Genomic DNA, 26,634 nt, shown 5'->3' on the forward strand with positions numbered 1-26,634 from the left:
TGTACTACTGTCTATCGGCTTATCGTCTATCTCCCCTCTTCTCCACATCTTTCTCTTTCCATTCTCTCACTTAACACACTCTCATCATGCATATCTTGCCGGCTCTTTTAGTCCTGTCGGCCATTCCTTTTACATATGCTGTTCCTGCAGGCTCTAGCATAACTCCTCCACCGCCCCTGCAACCCGCTCAATGTGGTCTTCGCTCCGATTCCCGCCGACCGTGGACTCGAGTCCGCGATTGGGTCATTGAATCAGTCTGGGGACTCAGCCATGACCGTTCTTTTCATCGACACGTAACAACTCCATCTCCAAATGTATGGGACCGATATGAGACAGATGTCGTTCTTCGATTTACCTTGAGTGATTCTGGCGACGCAGCAGCCTTGGCAGAGGCTGCTCAAGCACTGGTGTTGGATGTATGGGCTGTTACTGCAGAGTTTGTAGATATCCGGTTAGCAGGTGATATGGTGCGTATGGCTCATAATCGCCTTGGAAAACCCATTCCCATCTAATTGCGCTTTGAACAGATCCCCTCTCTGCTCCAGCTTCTTCCACCATCGCTCCACATGGCCCACCACCCCCTCATGGATGACTTAATCGAGATGATTTACGCCACTTACCCTAAACATCATACCACAGACCTCAGGACCGAGTCTGGGCTTTTGTCCAGAGGGAGTCAGACTGTAACGAACGGCGACGTCTTCTTCCGTGAGTTCCAGCCGCTCTCTGTGATTGTACAATGGATGCGGCTGATGGCGTCCATGTTCCCTACACACGCTCGTTTTACCAGTATCGGATTATCGTATGAGGGCCGTGAAATTCCAGCCCTGCGCTTGGGGAACCACGAGTCGAAACTTGCGGGCCCTCGCAAAACAATTGTCATCGCTGGTGGCCTCCATGCGCGGGAATGGATCGGTACCTCAACTGTCACATACGTAGCCTATAATCTCATCACTCGATATGGTAGTCTCAGACCTGTCACGCGCTTGTTAGATGAGTATGATGTGGTCCTGATCCCGACTCTGAACCCAGATGGGTATGCCTACTCATGGGAGCATGACCGACTATGGCGCAAGAACCGGCAACCAACAGGCTTGCCATTGTGCCCGGGAATCGACCTCGACCGGTCCTGGGACTTTGAATGGGACGGCGAGTCCACTCGCTCGACCCCATGCTCTGAGAACTACGCGGGTAGTGAACCATTCGATGCGATTGAATCACGTCGCCTTGCCCAGTGGGCGTTGAACGAGACCGCTGGTGGCCATGCAGAGATTGTCAGCTTCCTGGATTTGCACTCATACTCTCAGCAGATCTTATACCCTTATTCTTTCAGCTGCTCTTTCACGCCACCGACTCTCGAAACTCTCGAAGAGCTGGGTCTTGGTCTCGCCAAGACAATCCGGCATTCATCCCAAGAGCCATATGATGTGACTTCAGCTTGTGAAGGTGTCTTGCGTAGTTCCTCCACCTTTACTGCTGGCGGTAGTGCATTGGACTGGTTTTACCACAATTTGCATGCAACCACCTCCTTCCAAATCAAATTGCGTGATCGTGGTAGCTATGGATTCCTCTTGCCAGCGGAACACATTATTCCCACAGGCGAGGAAATCTTCCAGGCTGTCTTGACACTAAGTGATTTTGTCCAAGATGAGAGTCTGACTCCAAGCTTTGAGACCGAAGCTTCAAGTGATCAACAACTTCTGGTTTGATAATCAGCTATTTCAATTCTCCTGTCCTTACATAATTCATGATAGCCTGGGTTTTAAAAGCGTTTGGAGTTTTTCATGGGGTTTTGAAACTATGTATGAAACGTCGAATAATTTGTGTTACTATAGTCATACCTAGTCAGTTCGAAGAAAAAAAGATGACAAATTAAAAAAAAGATTCTATATTCTATTTCATTATAAAATCGAGACAGCTATGTTGAAGTGCTGCGCGTAAACTCGATATCTACCTAGGTATGTTGAACTAGGCATATTAATTTAAGTCGTAAAGTTGGCAGGACCAGACCAAGCTCTTAGTCTCCTGCCCCAAATTTGTATACCAACCACAAGCAGGAACGCTGCAACAACAGCTCCAGCCATACTGGAAAACTGCCGAATAGCGCCCTGCTTCTCATACCAATCAACCATGAAGTAAGACACGATGAATCCACCGATCACACGGCCGAAATTCACCCAAGCAGAGACCTCGCCACTGGCTTCGGGGTAGGCGTCCAGTAGATACGAGGCCACTGCGACGGTGACGATCATAATTCCGTATACGAAGCAGCCCCAGCCTAGAGCTGTGAGCATATAATGGTAATGACGCTCCAGAGAGAAACCCATTAGAATGGCACCACCAACCATGAAGGGCAGTGTGATCCAGATCGCGATGAGACGGGCCTCGGGATCGAGACGGCCGTTGTGGCGTTTTGCGTATTCTTTGGCGATGATGTCGTAGAGCCAATGGCCGGATATTTCACCGAGAATTGCGGCCACGATGGGGGTGAAGTAGAAAAAGCCAATCGCCTTTGCTTGGAAGTCATATAGGGGGGTGAGGAGGATGCTGAGCGTGGTGTTGATACCGACGATCCAGGCGAATGTAAGTAAATAATAAATAGTCATGATGAACACAACAGGCTTGCAGATCATAGTGAGAGGGCGCATGCATGCGTTCTTGAATGAGATCTGAGTGTAATTTGTGCGGTATTGTTGAATACCGATCATGCGCTGCCAGCGAGGACCGCTGGTGACGAGCTCTGGCTGCCCAGTCTTGCGGTCATAATAGGTCTCATCCATGAAGAGGATGATAGCGATCAGACAAAGACCGGTCTCGATAGCGTAGACACCAAAAGCCCACTGCCAGATCTGTGTGTCGGTAATGAAGGCTGCGAGGAGGGGACCCATGTATGGGGAGATGACGATGAGACCGGACCAAATATTAATTTTGCGGGCGTGCTCATGGAAGAAGAACATATCTTTGATGAACATGAGACCACCCTATTTGGAATTAATACTTGATATTGAGAGAAGTTATATATTGATTGTACTCACTCCTTGTGCGACAGTAGAGAAGAAACCGTTCAGAATTCGAGCAGCCTGTAGAGATCGAGTTAGTTACCGACAATCCACTGAAACAAGCGATAAGAAAAACTGACCATGAACGAGTCAAAACTTTTGGCTGCAGCACACCAGACGGCAGTACCGACAGCCAGCAAAGTCCACCAGAAAAGAAGAGGGAAGCGTCCGAAATACGCAGCCAATGCGACGATGATAGGACCAGCAGCACCGACCATAAATACGTTTCCAACCTGCGAGTGGTTGACAACATTGGGATCCATATTCCACTCACTGTCATCGAAGAATAAGTCAGTTCAAGTTCAAATTGCGCAAAATGAAAGCAAAGTCCCAACATACACTCCCTGTGGCTGCAAGGCCAAAGCTCCAGTTGCGCTACCATAATCAGGCAAGAAAGCCGTTAACGAGATAATAATCAAGAATAAATGCTTGCGGAAGGGCGACCAATTCAAAGGATCATTAGGCGAGCTACTCGGTTGAGGAATTAGGATAGTGCCATCAGGCGCCGTCTTGAGACCATTTTTTTGAGCAAGAACAGCATCGTTCAAGACATAACCTTCGCGCTCGCCAATTTCCTCCAAGTCAATACCCACGACTTTATTGGGGTTTGAAGCTTCGATTTGCTTTTCAGCATCTGTGATGGAACTCATCGGAGTATATCAGATGGCCAAAGAGGCCAAGAGGAGTTATATAAGACAATGAAGAAAGCGATAATATTTGAACAGGAGAAGAGAGAGAAGAAAGAGAGAAGAAAACCCTGAAGTCTTAGATTTTAAGGTACACGTGGGGTAAAATAACTGATAGAAAATTTAAACTTTGGGTCGATCCTTTCTTTGCTTCCAATTTGTTCTTAGGGCTAATTTTTATTTATTTCGCGCCTGGCATCCATTCGGAATCCTGGGCAAAAGACCAGGAATATCTCCACTCTGGCAACAGTACTAGTCATTTCATCAAGTTAGCTTCAATCAATGAAATGAAAATGATCAGAATTGGGCCGTGTTGGTTCCTTTGGCCTCGTATTGCTTCTTTTTTGTCCGGGCTCTAACGTTAGTGCCTGGCTATTTTAGCTGGTTTGGCGTAGTGGGGCATGAGGAAGCTTTTTACGTCTTTTATTGGCTTAATCTCAAGGTTTAATGGGGCTCAAAACCGCCGGGACGGCGCATGACCTCCCCGCCAATAAAAATCATATCAAAGCCTTTCGGCCGGGGTTTAGAACTGGTGGTAGACTCTAGAGCTTTGGACTCACCGGCTCAGATTGAGTTTGCACCATTAGAGGTAGTCTATTGGTTCTCATATGTAAGGGTCTGGGATTAAGATTTTGCACGAGGTTGCAAAGATAAGGTTCGCCCCCGAACCACGACCTTGGGATATCTCTGTATAACCAGGTATCCTAGGTATACTTAGAACCGGTACCTCCTAAATGAGTCATAACCATGGATGTTACTGTGTAAAATCATCCCCTAGCTAGTTGCTTTGACACATTTTTTTTTCTTCCAATATAGTCTCCACAATGACACCCAATAAAGGAATAGATTAATGCCTAGTCGAGCCAATTAAACCCCTTGATATTCTTTCAAACATTTATGCATTTTATGGTCATCTCTACATAAGGGCACTTGTCATAGCTAACATGCCCGCCAAACCTTTATATAGTATAGTTGTTAAATCAGTAACAACATAATTATCTTGCGGCTTGCCACATAAACCATAATGGCCTTATCAATTGGCGCGACATAGAGCTTATTTCACATTATTTTCGTAGCCTTATCACTGATGCCCTTGATTTTTTGGAGCGCTTTTAGGAAACGCGCTTTCAATATATTTGGTCATAATGTTTCGACTACGCTAATACATTGATCCCGAAGGTGCTTGAAAACTGAACATACATGAAAAGGTATCAAGAAAAATTGTATATGAAAGTTCCCAGGAACTACATAGGGTGTTCAGGAAGCTGCTGTCCACAGCTGGTACCACTCAATCAATAAATGCCCATCAAGCGGTTCCATCACCGCAATAGGTCTGGCTGGCAGCCTTACTCTTGCTGGCTGTACACTCCCCAAAATCTCTCCGCACAAGAGACTTTTTTTATCTGCCTATTTGCTTAACTTGTTTGGAAGAAGGCTGGAAACTGAATTACTCCTACGAGCATTTATATATTTGCAACATTTTTACAGAAATAGCCCTGGAGACCAATTAAGCGGCTATGGATGGACCATATCATATAGTTACACATTGGGTATGTTAGATAGATAGTTGTGCTTTCCTTGCAGTGATAATGCCTCAATGACTCAAGATGATTGGTCTTTATACATCCAGTCCAAGGGATCGTCATGCAAAGGGTTAAGGCAACGTATCTTAGAAAAAAGCGATCAGATGAATCTAATCCTGGCCTACCTACTTGGCTCTTTCCACCATCTTAGAAGGTTCGGCAATCTGGCCGAGTCGAATGATGGTTATTAGGACTTAGATCTTAGTGCCTGCCTACCTAATAGTAGCGAGCAGTCTCTGCGACGTGCTTTGATTAGGAATAACCATTTCACTTTGCAGCAGCTGCACAGTTGACCACCTCTTCTGGCATCGGCACGTTGGCAGCCACTGCCTCAGACCATAAATCAGCCGTACCGACGCTTGATATAAAAACATGGGGCAGCTAAGACAGGGCGTAGATCATGATACCGATGACTGACAGTAGTGATTATTAACTAGCACTCACTTCCACTGATCTTATCAGTATTCGGGAAGATTCAAGGGTTAAATGCATGCAGTTACAATCCTCAACTTCGAAGGTAGACCTTTGCCGATTCCCCCCAGACCACAGCCCGCTTGTCGATATAAAACTCAGGTGCATTTTCCAGCTTGGTTCTTTCGATTGCCTCCGCAAGAACCTCACCAAGTCCCTCCTTGATTTCTGGAAGAGTATATAGCATTGTCATAAATGAAAACAGCAAGTTATGGGGTTGAGGTAGCCGGTGTAGCACTTGTCGCTCAACACGAACGCATGCATAGATGGCATTGGCTACTGGTCATAGTCATAGTCATTACCCAGGTGGAAAGACGTACAATGTTGATATCCAATTCCTCCTCAGGTATCGACTCTCCTTCATAGAGGCGATTACCGGATGGTATAAAAAGCTGATCCGTTGTTTGGATTGTCCAGTTAGTTCGTTCCACAAACCTGCCCATGTTAAGCTTATTGAAAAAGTAATATATGCTCTTTTCGAGCTTTTCATTCTACTTCGGTGCCGGTTTGTGAATCTCTCTTAGCTTGAAATTCATGATTTTTATAGGGTCAAAGCTATCGGGAAAATAGTTCACAAATCCTCTAAGCGTTACACTGTCTTTATCTTCAAAGTATACTATGAAGAGAGAATCATGTTCGACTAAACTTCCAATCAGCCGAAGGGTTTCTAAAGTCTTATCATTCGGAGTCAGAGGAAAGATCTCGCCGGTGACTAGGCTATGCAATACCGACTCAGAGCTATCTAAAGATCATCGCTTCTCAAACATACTTGGGAAGCGCGTAGGGACATAAGTTCCCACGGGCCAGGTATAGAATTCGTCGACGGCTGGCTTCACGCAGTCTACAGCAGCAAGTACCATTTCTGGATACTTGGCCATCATCTTTTTGCGTAAGGTGATATGGTCGAGATAATTATTAATTCTTGTCCCTTAGATCAGCTCGCTGACAGTTGCATCTTCTAGTCCTGGATATCTTTTTCAGGGCTGTTTAGTTGACCTGCTTTACTTCGGGGTAACTTTTCATGGTGATATTGTATTTGGGCTTGAACGGATAGACTTTGGCATGCTCTGTCTTTTTCAAATCGAAGGGTGGAAGACTTCAACTGGGAGCTCTCTCTCACTTACTTAGCAATTTGTTGTTTAAACTAAATAACTAACTTATCCCTCTCAAACAAGCTTACTAAGAATCTCAAAATTGGCGGTGACGAAGTCGGTCATCAAACTAGTGGAATCTGCCCGCAATTCCAACCCTAACCTTAGACCAACCATCTCCAAACACTCATCAACTCACATAAATTCGCCATGGCGCACTCAAAGCGCAACACATCACTCCCTCACTTCACCTCATATGAGCGCAACCTCCTCCGCGACCAATGGGGCTCAAAACGAAGCAATATAGGCCGAGACTCATTCCTTCAATTCGGCTCATGCCGCCTCTGTCTCCAATCAGCCCGCGCGCCCGTAGTAGCTTGCGCAACAAACGGCGACATATTATGTCGTGAATGCGCAATAAATGACTTGTTAGCCCAAAGGCAAGAGATCAAACGCCTAGAGCGCGAGCGCGAAGGAGCTATAAAGCGCATTGCAGACGACGACGAGCGCACGCTTGAAGAAGCGCGCAGGAAGGATCTACATGATTTTGAACTCGTTTCTATGGGGTTAGAAGCTGGGCTTAAGCCTGGACAGAAAAGGAAGGCTGAAACTGATGAGGCGATTGCTGCGTTTAAGGCGCGCGAGGTTGAGGTTGATGGGAAGAAGAAGAAGGTTTTTGAGCTTGATGAGAAGGTTATGGCGCGTGTTGCTCGTGAGGAGGGGGAGCGATTGAAAAACGAGCTGAAGAAGGAGAAGGTTTGTTTCTTTTGTTGTGATTGGGATTGGGATTTGTTTGGACTAACGCCTTGATTCTCAAGACTGAATCTAGTAAATCAGCCCTGCCATCCTTTTGGATTCCGGCTTTGACGCCTTCGACGGATGCGGACGAGATTGCCGCTCAGAAAGTCGTCAAATTGACACCTATCTGCCCTGCGTCGTCAGATAAGAATCAGCATAGCTACTCGCTCAAATCGCTTGTCGATGTCCATTTCACAGAGGAGAAAGGTGCCGATGGCTCTACCGCACGTGTGTGTCCTAGTTGCAAGAAAGATCTATCGAACGGACTCAAGGCTATGCGTATGTTGCTGATTCTGACACGTGTCTTGGCCAATCTTTTCTAATCCTTTCTTTGTAGTTACGAAACCGTGCGGCCATGTTATTTGTTCTCCGTGCGTCACTAAGTTCATGAGTCCTCATGGCGTTATAGATCCCCATGCCTCGAAGGAAGAGCAGGCGCTCCATGGAAAGGTACTGTGTTATGTCTGTGAGACAGACGTTACACCGTATGGTACAGAGAAACCTACAGATGTGGACGGAAGCAAGAAAAAGAAGAAGAAAGATAAGGATGGGATCCGGCCGGGTCTTGTCGAGATCAGTTCTGAAGGAACGGGTTTTGCGGGAGGAGGTGCAACCGTCGCTACAAAAAGTGGCGTAGCATTTCAATGTTAAGATAAAAAGCCATTCAATTATCAGATTAAAAGACCGAACAATGTCACCCAAGGGGCTATAGAACGCCAAATCATGCAAAAAACCAAGTCTTCCAATATATATATACAGAGCCAACCGGTTAAAGTATCGTAATCATGACCGCTCTATGATATTCTCCTAGGCCTTTTTCTTGGCGTTGTTAAACTCACGTACTGTAATCGAGCAACTGACCTCCTGGCACAGACGACGGCGGCGGCTAGGGTCGAGCTTAGCCGCAAACTCCAGACCAGACGCACGCTCAACGTCCTCGAGGCGGACCTCAAAGTCCGACAATGGCTTAGAATTTGGAATGCGGGCATTGGGCAAAACGAAAGCGCCGAGCGCGACCTTGCTCTGAGGCAGGTTGGAGCCGTCCTCGGCGTAGATAACTTTGTAGAAGTGGGTTGGGACAGCGACGTTGGGAGGGTTGCCGATAACTTCGTAGTTGACGCGCCATTTGCCGTCTGGATCGCGGTGAGGCAAGTATAGAGGTCCAGTGACTATGCGAACAGAAGGGTAACGGTTGGCTAAATTGCGGCAGAAATCTTCAAAATGCGCCCAGTAGTCGCGGTTGAAGCCTTCGCCAACCTGCGGGCACATATTGGACAGGGCAAATGTGCCGTTCATCGCTTCTTGAGACCATTTAGCATCGGCGGCAGGAACTTGGTGGCCGCGGTCGTAACCAGAGCGGAAGTAGTCGGACAGCAAGGCGCGGAACTGGGTTGGGATCGTGGAATCCTCGTGGAATGTGCTATGGCGCCGGTCTCCATTCTTGATAGCCAGCGATTGTGGGGTTATGTGTTCCGCAACCCAGGCAGGGTTACGGGTTCGTCGATCGTAAGCGCCGTGAAGAGGGAGTGAGGAAAGCTCGTCGGCCACAGGTCCAGGGAAGCCATATTCGAGAACGCCAGCCGGGTTCACTGGACCAACTGCAAGTTTGGAGGCAAGGTTTGGGGTTGGGACCGAGGAAGGAACCTTCACGGCAGTAGAGATCGAAGGAGAGGGCGCCTTTTCTTGTTCTTGACGAGCGGGAGAGGGCTTGGAGTAAAACAAAGCAGTGACACCGGCGCCAGTGGCGGCACTGGCAGCTGCGATCACAGCCAAGGTTGCCTTAGACATATTCGCAATAGCCAGGACTTTCAACGAGGAGAAAGTTGGTGGTTCTAGAAAAGCAAAAGTCGGGGAAACAAAATCAGAAAAAGGAAACTAAAAAGGGACGTCACGGGCCAATCAGGTGATCACATGGTCCAAATTGGTCTGTGAAACAGATCGGCTGCTATTTTGTTAAGTCTTGTTGCTCAAGATAAGGTCGGACCCAGGTATATACGCCGTCGGTCTCATCTGATCAACTAGAATCAAATCCGAGCGAATCATCACATGGTAAGGGACCTTGCAGTGACGCTTGTCGATTTTATTGTCAATCAGGATCTTATGTTAGTAGTTGGTCGTACGGACTTGTTAGTATATTTTGGTAACACCATAATTAGTTGTATGAATTGCTGTAACCTGCCATAGTCTAATAGACATATCTCTGTCTCTTTCCCCTCTGATCTTGTGTTGACCTTGTCAGTCGCCGCTGGGATATGCTAGCAGGAATGCGGGCAATGCGGGCAATGCGGGCAATGCGGGCAAGTGGGAACCTTGGAGGAAAGTGCGTCATGTCTCAATCCACTATATGCTATAGGAGGGGGTTAGTACTAAGTGAAGTAGACTAGGAAGAGAAAACTTGGGGAAAAGAGGGATCGCTCTCTTTTTCAAATGAAGGTCGAAGGGTTGGAAAAAATAGGTAGAGCTCTTGACCGCCAACAGCTCTTCACTTACATCACCAGTGCCGTTTCTGTTCTTCATCTCCACCCAACACCCACCATGGCTGCCAACGATCTCCGTGGCTGGGTGATGAGCGCCGTCTCAGGCATTGGTGAGACCTTTCTTATACTGGACCATTGACCTCTGCTGATCAGTCTTTCTTCTAGCCTGCGTCTTTGGTGCATCCTTGATATGTGTCGACGTGATTTTGCGACAGACTGCCATGTTTAAAGGCTTCCAGATCACTAACAGCAACAGCTTCCTGTCAGCCTCTCTTTGTTTGAGTGCTGGAGTAATGGTGAATTGTCAATTGGACTAAAAGAGGCTTTGTCTCCAAATTCAAGATACTAACTAGTTGATAGCTCTTCACGTCCCTCTATAGCATGCTTCCAAAGTCGCAAGAATACTTAACGCGCGGCGGATTCTCCCCTTCTGTATCTGCCTATATTTTGATTGGCTTCTTTCTAGGAGGAGTTATTGTCATCCGAGTCACATCCGGCTTCCTCCATCGCTTCATCCCGTCGCATGTTGTTGATTGTGATCATAGTCATGATGGGCCGGAAACCGATCCTGAACGGGCCGAGGGTCAAATTGGAGACAACACTCATGGTTCCCTCAACGGATGGCATGAGCAATCACCTCTTTTACGACCTGGCAGACTTCAACCTTCCAGGTCTGAGACAATATTAGAGCACGTGAAGCGCCCATCTCTCAGATCGAAAGTGTCACGGCGCATTAGCTCCCTGGTGGGAGGTGTCAAGCACATGTGCGACGAGGACGGACCATGCTATGGATTTTCTCAAACTTGTGGTCACGAATGCACCAAAGTTCTTCCCATTACCAGCTCTCCACCAACCAAAAGCACGCACGATACCACCGCACACGACGCACCAACGCCGAACGGAAATAGTGCGTTGCACTATGATTCTACATCCACGCAGACTCGTATGCCCGGTAGAAATGCTTCTGATGTGAGCATCAATGGGATTCCGGTTTCGCACCAAGATGATCACCACCACCGCCACCACCACCATGAATATGACGAACACCACGGTCCGGCGTTGTCCAAGCCGCCTGGTGACAGCAATCACCATCACCATGTCCCACAAAATGCCTTCCTTTCAATAGGTCTCCAGACATCGTTGGCTATTGCTCTCCATAAACTCCCTGAGGGCTTCATTACATATGCTACGAACCACGCCAGCCCCACTTTGGGTCTTACCGTCTTTGTAGCTCTGTTCATTCACAATATCGTGGAAGGATACGCCATGGCTCTGCCATTGTATCTCGCTCTGCATTCTCGCTGGAAGGCCATGTTCTGGTCTAGTCTCCTGGGTGGGATTAGCCAACCTGCTGGTGCTGGTCTGGCGGCGTTGTGGCTCTGGACCTCTGAGCGCCATCGAGGCCATAACGACGAAGGGTCTTCTTGGGGTGTATACGGTGGTATGTTCGCCGTTACCGCTGGAGTGATGACCTCTGTTGCCCTCTCGCTCTTCAGTGAGGGTCTAGGCCTGACCCACCATCGAAACCTTGGAATAGGATTCGCAGTTGCTGGTATGGGATTGATGGGCGTCAGCTTTGCCTTGACGGCTTAGTGAAACTTACTTCCCACTGATCATAATCTGATCACATTCCTATAATCTTCCTTTTCTGTGGTAAACTGCAGTGTGCGCACTGATCTTATCAGGCAGTTTGCCGTGTATTATTTTCGAGTTCGTATCCATATTTTACTTCGCTGGAGGTGATCCGTTAGCTGCAGGATAATTCAATAAACAATTCACGAACATACTACCTGATCAAAGACGTTGTAAATGTATTCAGTCTTTTAAATTGATAAAAGGGGAAAAGTTCAAACATTTGAAGCTTCAACATCAGCCTCACTTGGACAACTCAAACTTCAACTTCAAGGCCCTCAAGCAAAATTCACAACCAAAAATCAATGACTGTTGACCTGCTAGGCTTCTGCCTGAGGGAATCAGGTGTGATACCTACCGAGCTATCAAATACTTTGTACAGATACTGTACTTGGCGTAGATCGGTTATAGTAACTTCCGGACGAAATACTCTTGTCCGAAGCCATGTGGCCCAATAGTAAAATAAGATGCCCTGTCCATGGAGATTGTAAGTTTGATGCTTAACAAAGTCATCGGTAAAGGAACAAGTATTTAAGTCCTGAGTTCACTATTTAGCTTCTTTACTTCTGAGTTCTGATAAAGTGCGTAGCTACGGTACTACCAACTGGTCGTTTGGAGGTCCAAGAGATTAGCGGATAAATAAGTCTACTGGTGGGGTACAGGGTAGAGTTTTGTAAGATTTAGCAAAAACTCCTACTATGGCAAGAGTTTTTAAAACTGGTGATTTTAGTACACAAGAGGCCAAGGTATGTGATTATTAACCCCAATTTTGTTCGTTATATAGGATATACCCACTTATAAGCTCCACTGATCTACGCCCCCACTTATTCCGAGTTATTTACTTCTGAACAGTACGTAGTAGTAGTCAGACCCTTCACTACCTGGACACTCACAGTTATTAACGTGATGACAAGTACATATTAAGTAGTGAGTAATCACCGTCAGTTTTGAGAACGGGATTATATGGCCTAAAGATTTAGGCAATATTTTTTCCCCAACCAGTCTTACTAGCCATATATTTCAAAATATTTCTTTTGTATTTTATATATATAATTTATAACTATTGACTGAACTAAAAACCCAGGGAGATATTTTCAATTTAGGTCTCCAATCCCAAGACGCCAACAAAAACCAGATAACTGTATTTTAAAGTGCCTGTACCGAGATTCTTCTCGGTGCACCATTTCCATTTGACAAACCAGGTCCACTGGACTCCCGCAGGTGGTTGTGATGCAGTTGGCCCTGGTCATCCAAATCCTCAACATCAATACTGAAGCGTCTCGGTCTAGACCAAACACCAAATTGTTCTCCCCCATTGGCATCTCCCACGCCGCTAATCTGCTCAGACTGCAGTCCGAATCGCTCAGTTACCAGAGCAATAATATCAGGGTGTGCCGAAGGGCGCGAGCTCTTGCCTGAGCCGAGACGAGACTTGGCACGACGATATAGCTCCATGTGCTGCGAGACTATGTCTGCTATCTTCGGGTGTTCTTTTGCGTCAGAGTCGCTCAGCATATCGAATAGAATGCCTTCGTGGAGAGTGACTGCTGACTGGTGGTCACCGGATGCAGTGAATAGACCTGAGAGCAACTTTGTCATGTCTAGCGTCACACTGTCGCAGCTGCCCCATACCTGTCGCAGGTTGTAGCAGATGTCTCGGCATAGCTGGATTGCTGAATCGACTGAGCCACGGCAGAAGCGGGTTTCCACTAGTCGGCGACCGATCCAGACGACCACGTCTGGGGTCCAGGTGCGCTGGACAATACGCGAGGTCCACAGCTGGGTGAGAATAGCTTCAAGGTCGTCGAACATCTCGTATTCCCCTAGTAAGGTGATGATGTCGTTCAGTTCTGTGAATGGGAGATCGACAATCTCAATGCCGATGGCCTTGGAGGATGCCATGATCTCCTGGAGAAGGAGCTTGGATTTTATCGACATTTCATTAAATAGCTTCTCACTGTGACACTTCTTCGCTGAATGGCCGCTCAGGTATAGGCCTAGCTTTGTGGCTGTGATGATGTTGTCGTAGTTGTTCAAACCGTCTGTCAAGTGCAAGAACGAGTGTAGAACACCCGTAATATCGCTAGCTTCCTGGAACTGAGACGAGTTGCATAAATCACGAACGAGACTGGTTGTTGTGTTGAGAATGATCGTGTTGTGGTTCTCGTTATGAACTTCGCGCAGACAGATCAAATAGAATTGGTGTACGATGTCTCTGTTGGCAATATCGATCGCGGACAAAGTAGCGCAGAAGTAGTCGTACAGCTTGTCCTGAGACTCCTTTGCAGCACGAGTGCGCTTTTGTTCGGTCTGAAGGCGAGATAGGCGATCACCAGCGACGAGGGTTGGAATGAAGTCATGGCCAGACAGGTTCTTGGTGAACGTCTGGTGGACATGCATCTCGCGAGTCATCTCAGTGATAATCTGCTCGTGAGTGGCACGTCTACCGAAGGTCTCCTCAAAGGCTGCTACAAATACTGCATCGCGACGGTCACCAAGTGCCATTGCAGATGTGTCAGATCCGTAAACCACACGCCGGCGTAGCTCATCTAGAACGCCGTTGCCACCGTCAATGAATCCACACTCTAGGTATATTGACGCAATCTTGCGTGCCCAGTCTGCCATCATGCCTGAATCACCGCCTGCGTGGAGGACATCCGTGGTGTAAGTGTGGAGAAGGGCATTTCCTTGCTGCACAGATGCGGGGGTACCCTGGCGAGAGTGGGCAAGCGCAAGCTCGCGCAGCCAAGACAGAGTCGTGGTGGAGAAGTATCCCTGATGCTTCTTAGCCAGCTGATACTCCTCAGTGTATAGAGTGCGCGCTTCATTAGTTGAGTCACGCTTGCGGACAAAGAGCTGTGCCAGCTTGTGCTTGAGCGTGATCGGCAACGGTTGGGTCATTTGATCAAGGCCCTTGGATGATTGGGAGGCCGGAATCCACTCATTGGTCTGCAGAGGAATCTTGTACAGAGAGATAGCCTGATCAGTGTAAGAATCGCTTGACTCGCAGAGTTCCGCAAAGAGCAGAGTAGCGTTCAGTGTCTTCTGGTGCGTGGGACCATACACGTTGCGGCAAGTCGTCACGTAGTCAGAAGCAACCTTGTAACGCTCTGCAAAGCTGGAACTCTTGGGATGGTTAGAGAGGATTGATGTGTAGCCCATATAAGTCTTCTCCAGCATCCGCTCGATTTGAATACGTTCTTTACTGCTATGCTCAGTGCTCTCTTCCACAACGAGCGTTGGCCACAAGTGTCGGTAGACTTCGAGGGCAGAATCCCATTGAAGTCCCTTCTCGTACAAGGTTATAAGTGCAAGGGAGGCTTCAACTCCTTCTGGTGCAACCTTGTTGTCACGCATGGTACACTTGTAGATGCGTTGGTACGTGTTCTTGGCCTCATGGCTCATCTCCAAGCGGTTTGCCAAATTAGCCTCCAGATACAAGTTCTCGATGGTGTTTCTGTGGGTCTCTCCTATCCTAGACGTCAGGAAGTTGCTCACTGAGTGCAGGAGGACAAGGGCCTTGTTGAACTGGAAGGTAGTCTCGTAAAACTCAACCACTGCCTTAGCGACAGCCAGGACAGAGGCCACTGGAACCTTTTCAGATACGAGAAGGGTTCCAAATGCGTTCTCATAGACAATCGTAGCGTGCTCGAGACGCAGTCTACGGAAGTGGCAGTATGCCAAAATCAGAGCAATATCAGCAATTGGTGGTGCGAGATCTGTGCCGAATTTCTTGTGTGATCCAGCTTGCTCAACGGTGGGCCAAATATGCTGCAGAACGGCCTTGGAGCAGTCACTAGCCCCAGCCCAGTCTTCTTCACGCACGTAAATACTTGCAAGGTTGTGACACAGTATCAACGTGGACACAGAGAGGTTATTTGTCGATGATGTAATGGAGTCCAGAAGCTGAATCATCAACTTGCGGTCTCCTCCAGACATGGACATGGTGTCCTCGATGGTGTTTGTATTCGCCATACTTCTAGCAAGCGACATTGCCAGCTTTGTTCCATCGGCAGAGTATTCCTGGTTAGTTTCCTTGTAATAATGCCACATGAGAATAGACAGGGAACGATCGAGACTGTACATGTGAATTTCACGAGTCTCTGCGCGAAGCAACTGCACACGCTGCATCATCTCAGGAGAATGGATGCCAGTGACTTCGAGGTCTGCTACAAGCTCGCGGATGATAACCTCTGCTTCATCGTTGCGACCCTGTCGACGCAGGAATTGGTAGTAAGCCAAGGCGGCGCTACCCTTCTTATCCATAACATCAACCGAATCGATGTCGCGAGAGTTAAGGCCTGCCCACATGCTTGAGAGAACACTCTGAGCCTGTGCATGCTCTCCCTGTTGCTCGTACAGCTGAGCCATTGCAAAGGTATGTGTAATACGACGCTCGTCGGTGACTTCCATGGTGCGAATCACATTGTCATACTTGGTACGTGCAATGTCTCGGCTCATCTCATCACTGCCAGTGGTCGAGAACTGACCAGTCAAGAAGTCAGCAGCCGAGGAGGATTGCCTCGAGTTAGTACCATACTTCAGAAGAATCTGCTGGTAGAACTGCTTTGAGATGAGAAGTGCAGAGGTATTATCGCTATGAGACTTGTTCATGCTGACAACCATTCCGAGATACTTCAGTCGCTGATTGAAGTCAACGCCAGTGATATCGGAGTCGGTCAGGATCCAATACTTCATGATGTCTTCTTGCTGAGAACTCATGGTTCCTCGTTCACCAAATGACTTCGTCATCATCTCGGCACAAGACAACGTAATCTTGTCAGATTGTCCCAGAAGCTCCTGGCTGAGCTTCCATGCCTCGTAGCTTTGCTCATCGGCAAGGCTAGCGTGAGCCATATTTGAGACACGCGCACTGAGAAGCAGACTTTGCAGAAGAGCCATGGACTTCTCACCCAATACAACGCGGCGGATATCCGTGGCTAAACGGTAGAGCTCAATCACACTTGAGCGGGTGAACTGCGACTCTCGGCAAGTCAGCTCGAGACGGGCGAAGAGAACAGTCACAGGAACCAGCTTCTTGAAACTCGCGGTGAATTGAAATTCACCATCATCTGTAATCATTTTCGAGAACAAAAGGTGAGAGAGCCAGTATCGTGCCGTATACTCCAGCATCACATACTTGTCGAAGAGACGGTTGCGTTCTTCCATGCCCAGCTTGTCTGTAGAAACTTCAGTTTCCTCTCGCACGCTCAATTGAACCCAGGCAAGGCATCTCATGAGGATATCAAGGTGAGCACCTTTATAGTTGAGAGTAGCCTTTGCATTGTCGGATTTTGCGAGGTTGATAACATGCTCACGAATGGAAGTGTGTGCAAATGATACCACGCCGTCGCGGGTCAATATCACGGGACTCAGAGACTTGGACCAGCCACTATCTGCACGAGAAAGACGGGAAATAAAGCTTGGAGTATTGAAATCAACAGCCATGAGCTGTTCAATCTCTTGAACCAACAGGGGTCTCTCTGCCGCAGCTAGCCATTGCATAACACACCGCGTCTCAGTCTGATTGAGATCCAGATTCTTCATATGAACGTCAAGGAGCTCGGACGCTGACTGCGGCAAGCTTTGTACAGATTGAACAGCCTGGTCCAAAGTCCTCTGCTGGCGGGCATTCGCAACTGCCATCTCAGCCCAGCTGAATGAACCTTGAGAGCGATTGACAATGGCAATCACAGCAGATTCCATCTGCTTGCTCTTAATGTTTTCAGAGCTGAATCCTGACGAAAGTGCCTTCTGGATATAGGTAGTCAGATCTTTCTGTGTCTGGGAAGTTTGCATCTTGAACTGCACAGTGTTCTTGGCGTAAATGTGTGAGCTCAGTGGTCGAGTGAAGGTGATCATCTTGGATCCAGTATCCTGTTCATCCAAAATGGTGCTGAACTTATCAAGGAATGTGGTAGCATCAACATCACCACCCTTGATCTGATCAAGACCGTCAACCACAAACATGTATTTAATTTCCGTGGCAAGTCCGGTATGGATACCTTTCCATAGATACTCTTCAACTTGGGCTTCTCCCTCTCCATCGAGCGCGCCTTGAGCTGCCTTTGCAACATAGAACAAAATATCTTCCTGGGTACTCTTTTCGCTGACACAGTGGTCTAGCATCTGGTGCAATATACCTTTAAGAATGCGCAGTGGAAGGGTCGCAACCGGGATATCAGCGCCTGACTATGTCAATATGGAGTAGGCAAGGTTTGAGGTTTGGGGAAGATCGTTAAACTCACGGATCGTATATGGGATGACGTGCCATTCTTCATGCTCGGCTGATTCCTGCATCCGCTCAACGGTCCACTGTGCAAGAGCACTCTTACCAGCACCGGGGCCACCTGTAACCATCATCACAGGATGATCCCCAACGCTGAACTCATACAGAGAATTGTTGAACCACTCGAATGAGCCCTCCGCGAGGGAGTGAGCGCGGGAATCGAGAATGAACTGAAGTGGACGATCCTGCACACTTAGGAATTGGCGTAGGCTGCCTAGCTCAGGGCTTGGGAAGATCAATGAGCTCTGTTCTACAGCTTTGAAAGTGGCAGACTCGACGATAGCATTCCAATGAGTCGAGTATCGGAGAGCATAAGACACGAATGCTGCGTCGACATTATGTTCAATGATCTTGGGGGACTCCTTGCTCTTTGAGCCTTCAATGCAGCTGCCAGTGGTACTACAAATCATCTCGAGAAGATCTGAATAGACGGCAGCTGCCTCTGGCTGAAGTTCTGGAGAGTTTATGAAAGCGCTTTCATACTGGAGAAGCAGACGAATTCCAACTGCGACGCGGCCGTATCTGCCGAAGACTCTCTCAAAAACATCAGTGTTATCCAGGTCAGACTGATTAATCAGTTAGTTTCCAGTGATTTAAGGAATTTGATGGAGTTTGGAGTTCACTTGCCTCCAACAACATGATAGAGTAGCCCCATATAAGCTTTGCGGCTTCGTTGGCTCCAGGGGCAAACGCACCGACCGACTCACGAAGAGCATCAACTGTATAAGCCAGTCGAGATGCCCATCTGAGGCAGCAATCCAGTCTACTTCCATCACGCGGCATCCAGCGAAGACGTTCAGCTGCTACAGCATCAAAGAAAGCATCCACAGTAGGACTGCGTTGGCTTATCTCGTTGGCTGACAAGCCTAACTGAGTCTTGCATTTTTGAGAAACTGCCTGGACCTTCTCTTGCAAGATAGTTAACTTGTAACTACTGCCACCCAAGTTTTTCACAGTCCTAGTGGTGCCAATACCACCGCTTGTATCGGTAGTACCTTTAGTCGCGAGTTGAGCATTCTCTGCACGGCTATAACTGCCTGGGCTGATTTCTCCCTCGTTAAAATCCTGTTTGAGTCCTCCACCAGCGATTCCCCTCATTGCGAGGCCACTCTGGTCGGACATTCCCTTTCCTGTCTGGCCAGACATAGCGGGTTGCCCGCCCATGCCGGGAATTTCTGAGTCGCTTTTGCTCGTATGACGGGAGGTACTGCTTTTCTGATCCATACTGGAAACTTCCTTTCTTGTCTTGCCAGACGTCATGGTTTGGTCACCAAGACCAGAGTAGGTATTGCCGGTCTGTCGAGCGATTGTATTCTTCTGGTCCACACTTGAGATCTCTTTGCGAGGAATTTCGATAGTCGTATTTTGTTTGCCTTGGCCAATGAATTCATTGCTGGGCTGTCCAGTGGTAGTGGATCGCTGACCAAGGCCGGTTTTATTCAAACCGGCAGCACCCAGGCCAGCAGCACCCATACCTACAGTACCAACTCCCCGGCCGAGTTCTCCTTGCTGAGTAGTCGTCGACTTCTTGTTTGCCTTTACATTGCCAGAGCTACTTCCACTGCTTGCTTTCTCTTTCTGGCTTGATTTTTTACTGAAGAAACCGAGACCAGCTCCTCCTTTAGACTTTGATTTTCCAGTGTTTCCATCGTCAAAGACATCTGAGCTAATATGCGAGTGTTCAGCGAGTTCTTGGTTGATCAAGCCCCGTGGAGAGTTTTCAGTTGGATTTTGCCCACTGGCGATGTTGTTTTTGGCAGAATTTTCCTGATTCGTTCCAGTTCGACCATGGTTTGCTGATCCCACTACACCAGCTACTGCTGCAGTACCAGCACCAACACCAGCTGCTGTTCCAGATGATGTTATTTTGGATCTATTGGGTTCAGATCCAGTAGGTCCAGAGTCAGTTGTTTCTTTAGATTCTTTGACTCCAGATCCACTGCTGACCTTGGATCCGTTAGGTCCAAATCCAGCTGTTTCTTTGGATTCATTACCGCCAGTTCCACCGATTATCTTGGATCCCTTGGGTTTGGATCCTGATATATCCTTAGGTCCAATGGCAGATTCATGCTCAGTGGCTCTCGTAGATCCAATGATTGCTCCAGTTTCTGGTCCTGTCGATGACAAGGGTCGTGCATTGTATCCGCTGGGTGACATCCCGGTGATATCTCTGAACCCAGTTGCTGATCCTGACCCCGTAGCACCATAGAGTCCTTGGCCCGTGTGAACTGAGTCTCGCTGGTCACCTGCCGTTATAGGCCCCTTTTTGATATCATCATTGGGAAGAATAGGTCCGCTTCTGCTCCCAAAAAGTCGCTTGCCAACGTCGTCAAAGTTTTTTTTGTTGATTTCATCTCTGTTAGTTTCACTTGCAGCTCCAGAAACATCTCCCTTCTGGGTAGCAGTTTTCGTATTTTCTCCTTTTCCGGCAACGTCCTTGACAGCGCCCTTGAAGTCTCCCTTCGAGATATCCTGCTTGACTTCATCGGCCTTGTCGTGCACTTGCTGGCCAATACCATGTTGGCCGGTGGTGGTCTCCTTCTTTGTCGTTTCTTTGGAAGTATCACCACCAAAAGAGAGTCTCCGGCCCAATCTTTTGGCAAAGCTCTCAGATTCCTGCTGGGGGTTCGATGGGGCTGACATTGTGGGGTTTGGTTTTTATTTTAAGTTTATATTATATAGAAGAATATGTTATAAGTTGAAAGAAATATCGGAATAAGTTCGACTCAAGAGAATCGAATGGGAATTATTGCAGTCGTTGATTGTCATTTGTCACAGTTGATGAAGGGAAGAGGAAAAAAGAGTAGATTCCAACATTAAGTACTCAATTCGAGCCTTTTCTCATGTAATTGCATCATGAGAGCACTTCGGAGTCGCCGAAGGAGATCTGGGCTGTTTGATAGGTCCGGTAGAATCAACAGATTAGAGCTCTCGCGGAGCATCAACTTGAATTGTTCGGTACCAGCCCAAAAACTAGAGTCAATGATGCTCGACAAAGAGGAAATGTGGCGAGTGGGGCTTCAGGCCCAGCGAAATCTACAGGACTGAAGTCATCGTCATTGCTTTGTACATACGATAGCTGAAGGTGTTAATTGAAAGAGTCACGAATCGATACGTCCGAAACTGTTCTTGTTCCTAGCTTCTGAGCTGGGATCCAGTTGTTCGTTTTTATTTTGCTTTGGTCAATTGGAACCAGTTGTTGCACTAGATAATGCAAATTATTCGAGGAATCTGCGGCGACAATATCCGAGGACTTGGCTTCGACCATGAAAACAGTGGTCGTGTGGGGTATCACCATTGAGCTGAGGACAATGTGAGAACGAGTGAACTCATCTGCTTGCTATGGACCGAGCTTTCCGAGTGACGTAAACACTTTTCTCCTCGTTCCCCTCATTATAGATCTGGGTTCGTGGGTTGTCGTCGAAGGTGTAGCCTTAGTCATCATAATGCTTGGGTTTAAACTTTAACCCAACCTCAAGAGCCATGGATGCAGCAGATTCTGAGATCATCGCTTTTATACCTATCATGACATCGACAAGTTAGGAAATTTGGGGTGATTTGAGTATTCCAGTTTTGTCGGACTTAAAACGTTCTAAGTCACGACTCAATAAGTGGCGACTCTGAATCGTCAACCATGGTCTGTGTGATATATGGGTTCTGGAACACGAATCATACCAATTGACAATCAGATCCAAGTCATTCCCCATATCTATGTATTCCGAAGTTGACAAGATGATCCCCCATGAACAACAAGTTATTGATAAGATGGCCACACTAATCTTTTAGGTCCAGTATTTGCATGATGGGTCGGGGAATTCATCCCGAGGTCGATCCTTTCCGCCAACAGATATTGTTCCAGAACGCTGAAACCATACGGATACCTACCCAGGTGATCGAACAGGGTCTCCAAACGGCCCTATAAATGGAACACTTGAATTCAGGTCCATGTAAGGAATAACTTTGAAAATTTTGAGGCTTCTTTTCATGCATGTGAAACCTAATTTTTTTATACCCAGGCTTAGACATCAAAGTGGAAATTCCAAGATAATCTTCAGAATCTATTGAGACTCTTCCGACCTTGAAAGGTTGCCGAGGTAACCCACCTGAGCATGGATAGTCCACGGGTGTAGCCCTGGAGGTAGCTAGTTACTACGTGTTGAGATGAAGCCCTATTGAATATACAGACCCCGGGAGATATTGAGGCTCTCTGCAAGAGGGAATCATATCATATGCACCTTGGTAATGATCACGCTGTAGTTTCATAATTCAAAGCTCTTGTGTATCGTCAATACCACATAGTGAAAATATTCAATGGATGTCAAGTGCATATTGAAAGAAGCAAAGTGATGTATTCCCAGGTTCATCTATTGTCTACGCTTTATGTAGAATATCTACAAGTTAAGCGTCACTCAAAAGACTCAAAGACCTAGAACAAAATCCATGGCTCATTGAAGTGCTTTGCGAAAGCAGAAGAAACACGGAAAGTAGAAGTAAAAGCGAGAATTAATAAGTCGACCTCATAGTCTAACTACATAGGCACTTTTCTCAGGCTAGCGACGTAGCTTGCATGACTTTCGTCGGACATGAACTCGCGAACTCGCGAAATGTTTTCAACATCAAAAAAAACTCGTTTCCTCCTCGGTTCGGTTCGGGAATTTTCTTTATTGACATGCGTCAATTTAAGCGGCACCGGGGTTGGGGTTCATCTGTGTATTGAAAAATTTGTTAGTATTTCCTGATTGCTGGTTTCTTGGCGTGTGTATTCATATGAAAGTGATGATCGGAGTGGATTTGAGGGTCTTTGGGGGTTTTCAGTCTGGTGGAGGGTTGTGATCGGTATGTACCTTGCGCTTGCCACCGGTCATGGTAACGTTCACGAAACGGCGGGTGTACAAGATACGCTTGTAGGCGCGACCCTTGGGGTTCTTCTTCTTCTCTTGGGGCTCGACCTGGATTCAAAGTGTCGTTGTCAGAATGGCGATTCTGATGAAGATGCTCCTGGCGGTGTAGGAGGCTCGGCGGAAGCGCTGGGGGTTCGATTTTACTGACCTTAGGAGTGGCAGACTTGACCTTACCGGCACGGGCGAGAGATCCGTGAACCTTACCCATGTTGTATGATTTTTGGCGATGAACTGGATGGGAAAAGCGAGTTGTTGAAGGGGGTTCACTTTCGAGGCACGATAGGGTTGCAAAATTGGAAGTGGGTGTGTGGGGCAGGCTTAGCGAGTGTCCCAAAGAGGGTTGTGCTTATGTCATCGAGTATTAAAGCGGCAAGGGCGACTCACTCTTTTAGGTCCCCGATCCCATCAATTAGGTCTTGCCAGAAGGTATCTAGATAAATATTTAGGATCTATCTACAAACTACAAAATGAGGTATTAATCATTCAAGCGGCTTCCCAACTTTACCACTTTGTTCAACCGATAAGTAGTTATGTAAGCCCAATCATAGCACCTTTTATACAATCCAAAAGCCCCAGTTCCGTAGATGCAATAACGCTCCCGTTTTCATTTAGCCGCCTTTTCTTTTGCAGCAGCTTCCTCACGTTCTCTTTTTCTTGCCATGTATCGCTCCTTGGCACTGGAAACATCTGTAGCTGACTTTTGGCTGCGACTCCGCTCTGCAATCTCCTTCTGTTTGGCGGCTTCGGCCTCCTCTTCCTGTCGGGTACGCTCCTCTAACTGTTGAGCGATAATCTCAGTCTGGCGAGCGCGCTGTGCACCACGACCAGACTGTCCTGTAGTAGGCCTAGACCGCCCAGCCAAAGGTCGAGATGGTGCAGCAGTAGAAGGTGTGGCTTTCGGTTTTGGAGCCACGTTCAGGCCTGCAGTAAGTAGTTGTCTCTTGTCAACAACTTGACCCTCGTCATTAACAGCAATACGAGCCCCGCGCGAGTTGAGTTCTGCGGCCTTCTTGGCTTCTGTGTTTTCGTCCGATTCCTTCGCTGTATCATCCGTAGCCTCGGCTGTGTTGACTTTGCGAGCAGCCTCTTCGGAAGCTTTGACAATCTGTTCGTGTCGTTCTTCACCTCGCGAAAGCATGTCTCGGTAAAATCCAACCATACCAGCGTTACCATTCTGTTTCCTTCGCTCTTCCTCCTCCTTCTCCCGACGTGCCTCCTCTTCTTCTACTTTTCGTAGCTCTGCTTGCTGCTCCTTGTATGCACCAGTAACAAAGACCTCCTTCTCTGCGAACTCATCACCCTCAGCTTCGCGTTCCTTCATCAATTGACGATCACGTGCCCGCAGTTGATCGCGCTTCCTAATCTCTGCGCTTCGCAGTAATGATGTCATATATTTCGGTACTTCAGCCTTCTCCGCGTTTGTGGGCTTTTCTGGCTTCGCGTGCAGACTATCGTAAACATCATCATACGAGTAAATCAGCGGGTCGAGTTGTTCAGCTTCTTTAGCATGCTTTTTGCTGCTGTATAATGAGGAGAGGTTGGTGTAATCCGGTGTAGGGCCTGCCGCCTGGTTCGACTTGGCCTTGTTCAACCCAAATTTCGTCTCTCCTTGGCGCTTTTTTTCATTGTCTTCGTCCTCATCATCCTCGTGGGCAAAGATCGAGGTCTTGCTCAGAGGCTTAGCGTTGGGCTTCGGTCCACCGCCCAAGTGTATCTTCCGTTTTGGTGGAGGTCCTGCGATCTTTGGCAATGCCGGCTTTGATACTGACACGTCTAGGCCACCTATTGTGGATATCTCCACAGCTCCTTTCCCTCGCTGCTGGTCCTCATCGTCGGAATCATCATCGAAAACGTTATTTTTGCGCTTTTGTCCGAGAGGATTGCTTGGCTTTGGACCGAGGGTTTTATTGATGGGTAATTTCAGACCAGTCGATAAATTGGGTGCCATATTCTGATATATTCGTCTCAATTTTCGACAGGAATTTGATGTGGTGATCTCGAGATCTAACTTGCTAATCAAGCGGAGTCAAGTTGCGACTTCGTACGATAAAGACATTTTGCTTATCGGTCACGTGGTATTTTGGTTTGCGGGGAAATATGTCTTGACTATTATCCATTTTATCTTGTACCACAACCAATGTTAATGGAATATCTAAATGGCTCGGGGTTATATTTGAGGACTCGGAATGGCTTGGTTTGCTGTTAGTTATAAATTGAGGAGAGCTACTGTCAATACTAATGTTTATTAAGTGGTTTAAATGGAAACATATATGAGGACCGTCGACCTGTTGATATTAAAAGAAATTCCAAGATTTATGTCCATGGGGCTTGGACGCCGGCTCATTGCCGATATTTTCACTAGACCTATATTTAACCTTAGGAAACCTCGAAAGATATCAAACCCAATCTTTTCCAACTTTTTCCAAGGACTAGGAAAACATCAAATATCCTTATCAGTCACGTGATTGATAGTCAGCGACTCAGATAACTATCGCCCCTCAATATATCCGAGCTTTATCCTCCAGCTCACCCTTTCCACAAAATGTCGTACTACTTCACCATCCTCTCACCCTCAGACACGCCGGTGTTCAACATTGCATTTGGCACCTGCAAAAGCGGTGGTGATGGCATTGCCCGTTTTCGGTTCCCAGATACAGCCCAGTACATGAACCAATTCATCATCCACTCCAGCCTAGATATTGTGGAAGAAGCTCAGTGGACCAATGGCGCAATGTAAGTGAATAATCCGATGAGCAAGGTCTACTTCAGTTCACAGCAAGAATCACCTGTGAACCCAACCCCATGAATTTTTTAACTGACATTATCTTGGAACCATAGGTACCTCAAGCATATTGACACCTACCCTCCCAATGCAGCCTACATTTCTGCTTTCCTGACGCCCAGTGGTGTGCGATTTATGCTGCTCCACCAGCCCCCGAACACTCCCCATCCCGGCACCAGCGGTATCGCGGGCTCATCGATCCTTGGCTCCTCTTCATCCACCCGCGCCTCGTCGAGTTCAATTGCTGCGAACCCCACCTCCCCTCAAACTGAAGAGGCTGTGCGCCAGTTCATGAATGAGATCTACGAGAACTATGTCAAAACTGCTATGAACCCGTTCTACAAGCAGGGTATGGAGATCAAGAGCCCTGTATTTCGTGCTAAGGTTACAGCTGCTGGACGCAAGTGGCTGTGATTCTGAGTGATACGTTTTGTTCTGGGCCTGGTTTGCCAGCGGTACTTTTGTTTTTGCTGATACAGCGAGGCGTTTCAAGGGTTTATTTTATTGGGTTGCGTTCATTATGATACATACTTAATCGGTATAAATTTTATTGGGATACATGGTTGTTATGATGTCTTTCAATTGGCGCTTTTTGTACTGGGTTTCATGATTATCATGAGACATCCTTAAATGGACATACTTGGCTTATTATTGTATTTTTATCATTTTGTTGGGTTGGACGGTTACTATGGTACATCCTTCAATATGCATGGTTAATTCCATCGTTCAGATTCCTTTTCCAAACGAAGATGTTTACCAGTGGTGTCTAAGAATGAAAGCAATACTATTCAATATTGGATAGAGCAACCTCCAGTCCGCATTGGACAAAATTATATTTGAAAAATAGCCTTGTATTATACACTCA

General features: G+C 47.3%; 11 protein-coding genes across 11 annotated transcripts; 4 read left to right on the forward strand and 7 right to left on the reverse strand.

Annotated features, from left to right (window-relative positions):
• Nucleotides 1–86: 86 nt before the first annotated feature.
• N7495_008716 (M14 family metallopeptidase) lies at nucleotides 87–1,709 on the forward strand (the record flags this gene model as incomplete). Its single annotated transcript, XM_057211367.1, has 2 exons — nucleotides 87–467; nucleotides 528–1,709. 2 exons carry the CDS (start codon nucleotides 87–89, stop codon nucleotides 1,707–1,709), a joined length of 1,563 nt encoding a protein of 520 aa, XP_057060910.1.
• Nucleotides 1,710–1,982: 273 nt separating this feature from the next.
• N7495_008717 (putative MFS transporter) lies at nucleotides 1,983–3,709 on the reverse strand (the record flags this gene model as incomplete). Its single annotated transcript, XM_057211368.1, has 4 exons — nucleotides 1,983–2,981; nucleotides 3,036–3,080; nucleotides 3,140–3,332; nucleotides 3,399–3,709. The coding sequence occupies 4 exons, from the start codon at nucleotides 3,707–3,709 to the stop codon at nucleotides 1,983–1,985; spliced, it is 1,548 nt and encodes a 515-aa protein (XP_057060911.1).
• A 2,124-nt stretch (nucleotides 3,710–5,833) lies between these two features.
• N7495_008718 (uncharacterized protein) lies at nucleotides 5,834–6,242 on the reverse strand (the record flags this gene model as incomplete). The annotated part of the gene is made up of 2 exons (XM_057211369.1): nucleotides 5,834–6,078; nucleotides 6,116–6,242. The coding sequence occupies 2 exons, from the start codon at nucleotides 6,240–6,242 to the stop codon at nucleotides 5,834–5,836; spliced, it is 372 nt and encodes a 123-aa protein (XP_057060912.1).
• Nucleotides 6,243–6,290: 48 nt separating this feature from the next.
• N7495_008719 (uncharacterized protein) lies at nucleotides 6,291–6,677 on the reverse strand (the record flags this gene model as incomplete). Its single annotated transcript, XM_057211370.1, has 2 exons — nucleotides 6,291–6,541; nucleotides 6,569–6,677. The coding sequence occupies 2 exons, from the start codon at nucleotides 6,675–6,677 to the stop codon at nucleotides 6,291–6,293; spliced, it is 360 nt and encodes a 119-aa protein (XP_057060913.1).
• A 423-nt stretch (nucleotides 6,678–7,100) lies between these two features.
• On the forward strand, nucleotides 7,101–8,339 carry N7495_008720 (putative RING finger domain protein; the record flags this gene model as incomplete). Its single annotated transcript, XM_057211371.1, has 3 exons — nucleotides 7,101–7,646; nucleotides 7,709–7,967; nucleotides 8,026–8,339. 3 exons carry the CDS (start codon nucleotides 7,101–7,103, stop codon nucleotides 8,337–8,339), a joined length of 1,119 nt encoding a protein of 372 aa, XP_057060914.1.
• Nucleotides 8,340–8,495: 156 nt separating this feature from the next.
• N7495_008721 (DNA/RNA non-specific endonuclease) lies at nucleotides 8,496–9,476 on the reverse strand (the record flags this gene model as incomplete). The annotated part of the gene is made up of 1 exon (XM_057211372.1): nucleotides 8,496–9,476. The coding sequence occupies one exon, from the start codon at nucleotides 9,474–9,476 to the stop codon at nucleotides 8,496–8,498; it is 981 nt and encodes a 326-aa protein (XP_057060915.1).
• A 747-nt stretch (nucleotides 9,477–10,223) lies between these two features.
• Nucleotides 10,224–11,758, forward strand: N7495_008722 (Zn(2+) transporter ZRT3; the record flags this gene model as incomplete). Its single annotated transcript, XM_057211373.1, has 3 exons — nucleotides 10,224–10,275; nucleotides 10,331–10,461; nucleotides 10,526–11,758. The coding sequence occupies 3 exons, from the start codon at nucleotides 10,224–10,226 to the stop codon at nucleotides 11,756–11,758; spliced, it is 1,416 nt and encodes a 471-aa protein (XP_057060916.1).
• Nucleotides 11,759–12,943: 1,185 nt separating this feature from the next.
• On the reverse strand, nucleotides 12,944–20,729 carry N7495_008723 (uncharacterized protein; the record flags this gene model as incomplete). Its single annotated transcript, XM_057211374.1, has 3 exons — nucleotides 12,944–17,985; nucleotides 18,046–18,652; nucleotides 18,714–20,729. The coding sequence occupies 3 exons, from the start codon at nucleotides 20,727–20,729 to the stop codon at nucleotides 12,944–12,946; spliced, it is 7,665 nt and encodes a 2,554-aa protein (XP_057060917.1).
• Nucleotides 20,730–22,765: 2,036 nt separating this feature from the next.
• N7495_008724 (40S ribosomal protein eS30) lies at nucleotides 22,766–23,218 on the reverse strand (the record flags this gene model as incomplete). The annotated part of the gene is made up of 3 exons (XM_057211375.1): nucleotides 23,136–23,218; nucleotides 22,931–23,035; nucleotides 22,766–22,792 (listed from the first exon to the last, which is right to left on the reverse strand). Exons 1-3 carry the CDS (start codon nucleotides 23,193–23,195, stop codon nucleotides 22,766–22,768), a joined length of 192 nt encoding a protein of 63 aa, XP_057060918.1. The 5' UTR covers nucleotides 23,196–23,218.
• Nucleotides 23,219–23,591: 373 nt separating this feature from the next.
• On the reverse strand, nucleotides 23,592–24,935 carry N7495_008725 (splicing regulator NSRP1-like domain-containing protein; the record flags this gene model as incomplete). The annotated part of the gene is made up of 1 exon (XM_057211376.1): nucleotides 23,592–24,935. One exon carries the CDS (start codon nucleotides 24,933–24,935, stop codon nucleotides 23,592–23,594), a length of 1,344 nt encoding a protein of 447 aa, XP_057060919.1.
• A 594-nt stretch (nucleotides 24,936–25,529) lies between these two features.
• Nucleotides 25,530–26,183, forward strand: N7495_008726 (TRAPP subunit TRS20; the record flags this gene model as incomplete). Its single annotated transcript, XM_057211377.1, has 2 exons — nucleotides 25,530–25,720; nucleotides 25,826–26,183. 2 exons carry the CDS (start codon nucleotides 25,530–25,532, stop codon nucleotides 26,181–26,183), a joined length of 549 nt encoding a protein of 182 aa, XP_057060920.1.
• Nucleotides 26,184–26,634: the final 451 nt, after the last annotated feature.

The sequence above is a fragment of the Penicillium taxi genome (assembly GCF_028828555.1).
Source record: "Penicillium taxi strain IBT 34144 chromosome Unknown utg000005l_segment0_segment0, whole genome shotgun sequence".
Taxonomy (NCBI): domain Eukaryota; kingdom Fungi; phylum Ascomycota; class Eurotiomycetes; order Eurotiales; family Aspergillaceae; genus Penicillium; species Penicillium taxi.